This window comes from Pecten maximus, chromosome 2 (assembly GCF_902652985.1).
Source record: "Pecten maximus chromosome 2, xPecMax1.1, whole genome shotgun sequence".
NCBI classification, from domain to species: Eukaryota; Metazoa; Mollusca; class Bivalvia; order Pectinida; family Pectinidae; genus Pecten; species Pecten maximus.
Window position 1 is genome coordinate 53,957,985 of NC_047016.1, and position 10,996 is coordinate 53,968,980.

At 33.0% G+C, this 10,996-nt stretch overlaps 1 protein-coding gene across 1 annotated transcript; it reads left to right on the forward strand.

Annotated features, from left to right (window-relative positions):
- The first annotated feature begins 4,729 nt into the window (after window positions 1-4,729).
- Window positions 4,730-10,436, forward strand: LOC117322513 (charged multivesicular body protein 5-like). The gene is made up of 7 exons (XM_033877475.1): window positions 4,730-4,878; window positions 5,411-5,515; window positions 5,783-5,829; window positions 6,623-6,716; window positions 7,551-7,622; window positions 8,553-8,774; window positions 9,247-10,436. Exons 1-7 carry the CDS (start codon window positions 4,810-4,812, stop codon window positions 9,298-9,300), a joined length of 663 nt encoding a protein of 220 aa, XP_033733366.1. The 5' UTR covers window positions 4,730-4,809; the 3' UTR covers window positions 9,301-10,436.
- Window positions 10,437-10,996: the final 560 nt, after the last annotated feature.

The window sequence follows — 10,996 nt, forward strand, 5'->3', positions numbered from 1 at the left end:
TAGATCATCATAAAAAGGACACTTTAAAATAAAATGGAATTCATCCTCGACGTCTCTATTATCACATTAACTACAAACTATTTTCCCTGGCTATGTTATTGTATCTTCCACTTTCTATATGTAACTTATGTGACGACATTCTAATTCTTAATATACTTTTCCTTGTATTGATTTTCTATAGGTTTCCTTAGATAAAATTGCAAACCCCAGTTGTCAACTAAATGCTGATATGAATAACCTTTTCAGGAGTTTTCCATGTTGCACAGCAGTTCTTGACTATGGATTTCATGATATTAACTCTCAATGAACATGTACTAAGTATATCATTTTTCTATCAAGACTACTATATTCCACAAGTATCCTAATCCTAGACGATCTAATTCCAACTTTATATTTACAATCCACTTATCATTATCTTGCAATTTTTGCTTCATAGCACGCTTTCAGTTATCCGTATCTTTGATTTTTTTCCAATATTTGAAAATGTCCAGCTTTCTAACAACATGCATAGATAATCTCCCTAATTCATAATATACTAAGTCATGATATGTACTATTTGTAACACCTAAAATATGTTTACAAAAACGTGTGTGAACCATTTCGACATCTGTGGCATACACTACAAACATATGTGTCGAACACAGAGCCTAACGTTTCAGTATTACAATTGTGATATTTCATATTATTTGACAGTCTAAAATAAGCTTTTCTACCTGTTTCAGCAGCATTCCCAATTCAATTGACAACTTTCATTTATGAAATTCATTTCAGTCATTTACAAAAAGACTGTGAGACTGCGAGTTCTATTTAACATTATCGTACAAATATTTTACACTTTCCAAGCTGTATTCCTTGTTTTATTATCTTACACCATAGACTACTTCTATCGAGGAGATCAAAACGCTTTCTTGTAATCTACAAAGCAACAATAAATTAAGTCTGCGCTTATCTTTCCAAGTTATATTAATTAATGCACAAATATTGCGTCGGCCGTAGAACAGCCCTCATTAAAACCAAATTGAGCATCAGACATAATGTTGTTTTCTTTATCCCATTTCAACAGTCTACTAAACCCCCTACATTGGGAAACATTCAGAAAAATAAGAAATACTTGTGTTGGTGCTATCCGCAATGCAAAAAACAATTTTTACAAAAAAATGTCTTCTAATCTTCAATTTACGTCTAGTTCGTCTAGAAAATGGTGGAAAATGTTGAACTCTCTTACACAGTTTTCATGCAAATCAACCGACATACCTACACTGATTTACAATGACATAGAATACACAAATGATAAAGAAAAAGCCAATGTACTTAATAACTATTTTGTCCAGCAGACTTTAATTGACGATTCACATCATAACCTACCAATTATCAATGACAACAACACCAGAATGCTAGATAATATAAATATTACAGATCAAGACGTGTCTGACGCCATTGATATTATAGATGCTTCTAAAGCCTCTGGACCGGATAAGATTAGTGGTAAACTTATAAAAGAAGGGAAAAGACAATTAATAGGGCCTCTTTGTAATATTTTTAACAAATCGTTACATAATCAATATTACCCTGCAATATGGAAAAATGCCAATGTTATCCCAATATTTAAAAAAGACGACCCAAGTGCTGTTTCCAATTATCGTCCTATTTCATTAATAAGTATAATAGGCAAAGTTATGGAAAGGTGCATTTTTAAACATGTTTATAATTTTTTGCGTGATTCTTCTTTTTTTACTGAGCACCAGTCAGGTTTTAGATGTGGCGATTCTGCTATTAATCAGCTATTGATTATCACAAATGACATTGGTAAAGCTTTAGATTTTGGGAAGGAGGTACAGGTTGTGTTTCTTGACATAAGTAAGGCGTTTGATCGCGTCTGGCACAAGGGTCTTCTCTATAAATTACAGAAAGCAGGCTTTGAGGGAAATATTTTAGGGTGGTTCAAAAGTTATCTTTCTGATAGGAAACAACGAGTTGTGGTAAATGGTGAATTTTCAAACTACAGTACTATTAAATCTGGCGTTCCTCAGGGCTCTATATTAGGGCCCCTGTTGTTTTTGATATTTATAAATGATATAATTTCGGATATTGGCAGCATTATCAAATTATTCGCTGATGACACCACTCTTTATCTCGTAATAGATGATACAATTAATTCAGCAAATATTATAAATAACGATCTTTTTAAAATTCATACATGGGCCACTCAATGGTTAGTTACGTTTAATACAAATAAAACGGAGTCGTTATTAGTCAGTAAGAAAATTTCAAAATGTAATCTTCCACAACTAAGTATGGACAATACGAATATAAAACAAGTTTTATTACATAAACACCTAGGTTTATATTTCAACTCTGAATTAAGTTGGACTAACCATGTAGATTGTATTATTTCTAAAGTATCAAAAAGGCTAGCAGTTCTCCGCAAACTTAAATTCCTTCTTGACCGTAATACCTTGGAACGTATATATTTCTCATATATAATGCCTATACTCGAATACGCCGACGTTGTATGGGATTCTTTACCAGCTTTCCTTATAAATAAACTAGAATTAATTCACAAAGAATCTGCAAGAATAGTTACGGGAGCAACAAAACTGGTAAGTAGTGAACTATTATATAAAGATACATGTTGGGACACATTAGCAGAACGTAGGAAAAAACATAAGATAATTAAGCTTCATAACATGGTTCATAATCATACTCCTCCTTCCCTTTCTAACTTACTTCCAAGAAGAAATTCTGAAATACATAGCCAAAGAACTAGACAATCAAACCAATTATCCATCATCAAAACTAATACCAGTTCCTACAAAAACTCATTCCTTCCAACCACTATTCATCTATGGAACAACTTACCCTCCACCATTACAGAAAATGCATCCGTGTCAGTCCTAAAAAAATATCTTGATAGAGACAGAAATAAATCGCCAAGTTATCTATCCTGTGGAAACCGTAAAGCCCAAATTTATCACACCAGACTCCGATTAAAATGTAGTAGCTTAAAAGCACATCTTTTTGAAAAAAATCTTAATGATGATCCTTTTTGTTCATGTGGATACATCGAGGACAACTTTCATTTCTTATTTGCATGTGAAAAGTATACAGATATAAGAGAACAATATATATATACATTAAACTATGACTTAGATACGGATTGTTTACTCTGGGGAAGTCCAGACCTTACAGTACAAAAAAACGAAGAAATTATATTGGCAGTACAAGAATTTATAATGAAGAGTGAGCGTTTTGTGTAATCAAGTCATATTGTATGTATGTATGTATGTATGTATGTATGTATGTGTGTGTGTGTGTGTGTGTGTGTGTGTGTGTGTGTATGTATGTATGTATGTATGGATGGCTGGATGGATGGATGGATGGCTGGATGGATGGATGGATGCATGCATGTATGTATGTACGTATGTATCGCATCACTCGAACATGTGTATTGTTATGTCTTACAATATATATATATATATATAGATATGCTTAGTCAAAGCTTACAAAGTTCCTGTGATTATATAGTATTTACTTAGATCAGTCGTTTTCTCATATGTAAAATACATTGTACCTATAGTGTAACTTTACTACATTAGTCTCTTATTGTGCGTTGTATATTTATTTGTATGTAATTATGAAAACATGAACAGTGCTCGGACAGTAATATTATTGTTTAACGTCAGCATTCCCATGATCACTCTACTTTATATCTATGTCTATCATTAATAAGGAGATGGTTTTACATAAGCTCTAAGCTTGTTACCAAATCCTCTTGTATACTTTTGATTTATTGTACTGTATTACTTATTCTCAAATAAATATTGTTTAAACTAACAGTCTACTATCATATGTTAAGAACTGATATAAAAATTAACTTACCAAAGTTATGCCTCTATATTTACCTGTGTCATTTAAGTCACCATTTTTGAAAAATGGAACTATAATTATAATGCCTCGTGACCACATTTCTGGAAATATTCCGAAATCAATAATTTAGCAAAAAGTTTCGTTATGTAGGATGTAAGCAGAGACATTGTCAGGTGTAGTAGATTTTTGGGAGGTACAATAAAGGCCTACACCATGAAGTAATTTCTGGACATCATTGCCAGTGGTGTTGATCATTGTACCGTATAGGCTTGGACCTTTAATTAACGAGGATGCCACCTAGGCTATCAGTTGTATAGATGGATTTAAATTGACGATTTAGGGTGAAGATTGGTTTTGTGGATCATCATACAGTAATTATAATCCATTGCTATATCCAGAGACCTATATACTAGTATATAGGTCTCTGCTATATCTTATAGATTTATGAGTGGCCAAAATCTCTTGGAGTTCAGGACTTAAATATGATAACTCATTTCATCGGAGATTAAAGAATCACAACAGTTTCTCTTCCTACTTTTATACCACACTTTACAAATTCAATTATCACCAACATATAGCATCATGGTCATACTTGAGGTCGAGTCACAGTCAGGTGATGGATTCGTGACGGGGAGCGATTCGTGATGGGGTCCGATCATAAATTATCTATTTTGAATAAAACTTTCTCATCACATTATTTATTTTTATTGCATAAATAATTTGCAAGTGCTATGACAATAAAAAAATAACTATTTGACAAAATTTGCAATCAATAAGTTTAAGATCTTGTAAATTTAAGGATACAAAAAATATTTCACATTTACAAGTAATGCAGACTCCCTACCGGATGTGACGTCATTATTAATCAATCTTTTCTGTTTACTTCCTGACATTAGTGAGGAATCAGTTTCATTTCAGCTTCTTAACAAATAATCGTCGAAAATGAACCGACTTTTTGGGAAAGGCAAGGACAAAGCTCCCCCACCGAATCTGACTGACTGTGTATCGAACGTGAGTAATCGTAGGATTTGTATTTTTCTTCGAAATATTGGAATGGGACCTGGATTATTGTTATGAGTGTGGGGCATAGATAGAGATAAGAGCAAGCTGATCAAACGGACATGCATGTCAGACGATATATGTATAGGCTAAGACATGTCTTTTATATGTTAACATGGTAGAATTGGCAATCATAGTCAGTGTCACGCACGTGCACGTACTAGCAGTGTTGTCAACAGGTCAAGACTTTGTAGTGAAGCAGAACACAGGTGAAAGTGAAAATAGATCGTATCCAAATACATTTTATTGTACGTAGCTAGCTTATATAGCCAGCCTGGAATTAAATGTATAAATATAGTTATCAAACTCGAGTAGGATGGTGTATTAAACGTTGGAACAATTAACTCTTCAAGTGCATGATAAGTTTTTAGATTGAAATAGTTCAATTGTTCCCAAAATTGTATAACTATAAAGAAGAAATATATACATGAATAGATTTATATCTTTACTGTAACTAACTGTTGTATTTTATTTTATCTCACAGATTGATAGTCGAGGAGAATCTATAGACAAAAAGGTAGCAAGACTTGACGCTGAATTGAATAAATATAGAAATCAGATGAAAAAGATGAGAGATGGGCCATCAAAGGTATGTGTCAATGAAGACATGTTTGTGACATACGTTAAAAGTAATTCTGATAAATACATGTAGGTGTATGGAATTTTTGCAGAAAAAGGTATCAAAATGTTTGTATATTCTAGGTTTCACTTGTTTTGACCTTCTTGCAACAGATATGGTCATATACAGATTACCATATAGAGTACGTATTTATATAGGAATGTGAAATAGCACATATAGAATGAAAATGTGGTTTTGTGCAAGATAAAGACACTTCTAAATTGTTCCTAATTACAGAATATGGTCAAACAGAAAGCTATGCGAGTGTTGAAACAAAAGAAGATGTAAGTATCAATATAATCTGGTTTTGTTTATATTTTTGTCTGCTGAATGTCCTAAAGATCGGAAATAATAAAAATAAAATCTGTCATTAATTTGTTATTTCTTTATATAATAAGTTAATAGTTTCATCATCGAAAATATAATCACAATTCGTTAAGAAATGACAAACTATTTTCATGATAGGAAAATTAAAATATGATGGTGAATTTATAAAATTCTGTAAGTGTTATGTTTCGAATCTGGTGTTTTAGTACAATAAGCAGAAGTGAAAGAGAGCTATAGGTATGTTGGTTCAAGAGATCTCTCTTTGATAGTGATACATATACACCAAACATACTCCCTCCCAAAGAAAACAATGTGTTTCCTTCAGAGCAAAGATTATTGCTTATAAATCTCCATATCACAAAACGAGAAAAAATCCAGGTCCGATGGCTAAGGCCAGTAGATCTGGTCTGTGAGAAAGTTAATATTGATGACTTCTTGCCTGTTTGGCGAGTGCGAAATTTCTGGTAACTTTTATCTTTTCCTTGGGAGTAATTTAAGATACTACTAATTCAGTTTAATTGGACAGCTATGTTTTACATTTGGAAGAGTACTTTTGAACACAAACTTGTCCGAAGGAACAGTGATGCTGATTTTTTTACCTGTCCTGTTATTAAGGAACTGTTTACTTTTATATATATTACACAGCCACACTGTAGGGTACCTTTAACATTTCATCACTTAATGGAATAGATGCTTCACAAATTACAATTTTTCAGCATAAACTTCTTCATGCTTTTTTCTTCTCTGCAGGTATGAAAGTCAAAGAGATAATTTAATGCAACAGAGTTTCAACATTGAACAACAAAACTATGCTATACAGTCTCTGAAGGATACAAAAACAACAGTAAGTGTCTGTTACCTACTCAAAAACGACAGAATTCATTTATGAAATTAAAGTTTGTTCAACAAAATATTATAGAAATATTTGTTTATGATTTATTGATGTAACTAAGTTAACCATGTCAGTGAAATTGTTTAAATATGAAAATTTGCTGTCAGAATCAACATGGTCATATCAAAGTACATTTCTTATTTTCCAGTAAAACTCCCCACTGTTTTCATGGGTGAAAGTTTGAGGTTGGGTGATGACCATATACACACATGTAATACACTCTTATTGCTATTTAGTGAGGGGCCGCGGTGGCCGAGCGGTTAAGGTGTCCTGACACTTTATCACTAGCCCTCCACCTCTTTGTTGCGAGTTCAAAATCCATATGGGGTATATATTGCCTAGTATTGACCTTACATCAGTGGTTTTTCTCCGGGTACTCCGGCTTTCCTCCACCTTCAAAATCTGTCAAAATATGACCCTGGCTAGCTGTTAATAGGACGTTAAACAGAATAAACCAAACACCATTTAGTGAATATTGATACACCTTGTATAATTTCCAGACACATCACTGTATCGTCTACTCCTATACGTATATGAGGTCTTATTCCACCTGATTACATTGGTGGATATTTGCGCCTGTCAAAAGTTTCCTGTCGTGTAAACCTCTAATATTATTGGAGTATGTATCGTCATGTTCTGTAATACCTGATGAATTGAAAGTGGTAAACGTTACTAAGGTTGAATAGTCTGTATAGATACAAACCATAAACCCCTGGGTTATCAACACTTACCTTCGTTAATTTAGTAATTTACTCTCTAGAATTTCCATATCTTTTATTTTATCAGGTTGATGCCATGAAGGTTGGTGTGAAACAGTTTAAGAAGGAGTACAAGCATGTTAACATCGACAAAATTGAGGTGAGTATATACCTTAGACATGTTTCAATTTGTATGATGACAAATTTATGTAAAAATGGTGAGAAATTGAATAAACACTTTCATTGCAATCATATAATTATGTTAAAGAAATAGTTTAAACCACAAAATAGTATTATCATTAAACACCATGTTTGTTTTGCAGTAGAGATATGAAAAGCTGACAGTAAAATTTAATGGAAATTGAGTAAATATTTAAAATAAATTGAGTCAAGTTGTAGCCCTGTAGCGAATGTTTGGTTATGAATAGGTGTACATGTAACAGTGTATGGTGGTGTTATTGTACTGACATATTTCTGTTTCGGTGTAATTTATGGTACAGCATCTATTAAAGGTGGTACATATACCATGGTCAGGAAATCTATGTAGTGGGGCTTTTTTAACTGCACAGGAAGAAAAAGTGATTTGTTTTCTGTCTAAGCAATAAAAGCATGCACATCCACAAAACACATACAGTCACACCACGAAAACAAACCAGCATATATAGGTATTTATCCTGCAACTGCCATCGCATTGTCGGAATACATCCACCGTATATATTTTTGCTGTATACGGCAGTGACGGAAAACAGCTGTATTTTGGAATCTTAGCTTGTGCGTCAATTCGACTGACCTACTTCAAAGTGAAACAACGTTTAAAAGGCGAACATATTTCTAATTTTTTGACACCGTTTCACTTCAAAATGATTATTTTTGATGACTACATGCAGGATAAATACTCAGGACATCAAGACAAATGTGGCTCGCCACTTTTGTCTTTCTTTACCCTCGCCAAAATACAGCTTATATTTTAAGACACTGACCATGTATTCTCTCTATATATATACATGTACATAAGACATACACATGACAGACTTGGGAGATAATTACAGATTCCTACTCCATTTTAACACCAATGTTTTCTCTGGGTTAGGATTTACAAGATGAGTTAGAAGACCTTACAGAACAGTCCAGTGAGATCCAAGAGATAATGGGCCGGAGTTATGGAATGCCCGAGGTGGACGATGACGAGTTGGAAGCAGAGTTAGATGCCCTTGGGGACGAGATCGGACTCGATGAAGATTCTTCGTATCTTGATGATGCTGTGTCTGCTCCCTCAATACCCACCGCAGAACCTGGAGCGGACAGTTCTCGGGTAAGTTACACAAAAAATGGCCTCTGGGATTGGGTGGAGGACATCAATCTGAACAGCAAATTGATAATTATAAATAAAATATCATTTGATGTGAGCAATTCTTTATTGAGTGTCCTTCCTTTTATAATGCTGACATTTTGCTGACAAAAAAAATGTGTGAGTAAGGACGTCTGCACTGACTAGAGTTTGTAACACTTAATTAGTTTGTAAAAGGTCAATGTGACTTGTATATATTGTTAAATATTTTAATCTGTACCTCAGCTGATGGATCATGCTTCTTTACCCCAGGAGGTAGAGTCTGTGATTATCATGGCATACACTGTTAGGTTCTTACTAAGCTAGGCTGGAATGTGATTTTCCTTATTCTTTTACAAGTTAGATATATGTATAACATCCTAATAAATTCATTTTTATCACGTATTTGTATGTTTTAACCACTGGAATCTGTAATTGTTAAAATTTGTGTTTTCAGGATGTTCCTGTGGACGAGTTTGGGTTACCACAGATTCCTCAGACGGCAAAATAGTGCAGTGAACAACATTTATATGACTATGTATAATGTGAATACCATTGTGTTTCAACTGGAACAAAACAAAATGACAAAATGTGAATTATGAAGTGTGGTTTTCATGTAAACCAATCTTACCATGTTGTGATAATATGGATAGGGAATGTGATATAGGGGAGATAAATCCGGAGTTAACAGCTAGCTCGTGATGGAAGGGAAGTAACTCCTGAAAGACAATATCCTGGTTTTTTTTTAATTAAGTTTATTCTAACCTAACCTCAATAACGATATTTAGTTTTTAAAACATTAAATAGCTCTTGTCAGAATCCTTTTTCAATTCTTGAAACATTTATAGGATTATTTTTAGTATAATGTTAGAAAGTCTTAACTAATTGTAAGCAATTTTAAGATGAGTTTGTGTGGAAAATTCTAAAATTTCACAGAAATCTTTGTAGCTTTTCTTCACCTGGGATTTTGAATAGAATATTAGGGAAATAAAAGCTTGATGCTTAGATTCTCATGATATTGTGGAGCTTTAATACAAATCAATATATCACTTTCACTCACTTGAAACAGAGCTTAGTAAATTCATTGGGAAAAGATAATTTTTTGCCTTTTTAGGGAAAAGTACCTGCGTGATACTTAATCAAAATCTATGATTGAAGGATACCAAAGACATGTTCTGAAATTTTGAAAGAAATTTTGAAAGAAAAATAAGTTTTTAAATCATCCATCCACTAAAATGAATAATAATGATTTGATCTATGAGCTGTAGTCTATGACTTGGGTTACAAGATTCTGACAGCTTATTCTGAAATAATCACCGTAATGTTAACAGATGTTGTGCAGCATTCATTAAGAATTGGTGGTTAGAGTGTCGTTACTTTTAAATGGTGATAATTATTTTGAGTGTTAATGGAGAGCATGTTGGTATAAGATGTTTATCATTCAAGCAAATATAATTATCTCAGATCTTGTTTGCCTATACAATGTATGATGCCTGATATTTTACCAAAAAACGTCAGAAAAATACATGATATTGTAAACTTTATTTATTAAAGCCGTATCATCTTTAGTAGGTTTAACTCTAGAGGGTTAAGTGTTGATAACTTGATCATCAAATATTGTAAATAATAAAATTAATTACTACAAAATTTTCGACTTTTTCTGGACATGGATGAATTAAGAGAAATAGCTGATTATTGAGGCGAACCATCAGTACATATTTTACAGAATAGAGGTACACTTGTATATTAGGATCATACACCGGTACATATTATACAGAATAGATGTACACTTGTATATTAGGATCCATACATTGGTACATATTATACAGAATAGAGGTACACTTGTATATTAGGATCCATACATCAGTATATATTGTACAGAATAGAGGTACACTTGTATATTAGGATCAATAACCGGTACATATTGTACAGAATAGAGGTACACTTGTATATTAGGATCAATAACCGGTAGATATTATACAGAATAGAGGTACACTTGTATATTAGGATCCATACATCAGTACATATTATACAAAATAGAGGTACACTTGTATATTAGGATCAATAACCGGTAGATATTGTACAGAATAGAGGTACACTTGTATATTAGGATCAATAACTGGTACATATTGTACAGAATAGAGGTACACTTGTATATTAGGATCCATACATCGGTACATATTGTACAGAATAGAGGTACACTTGTA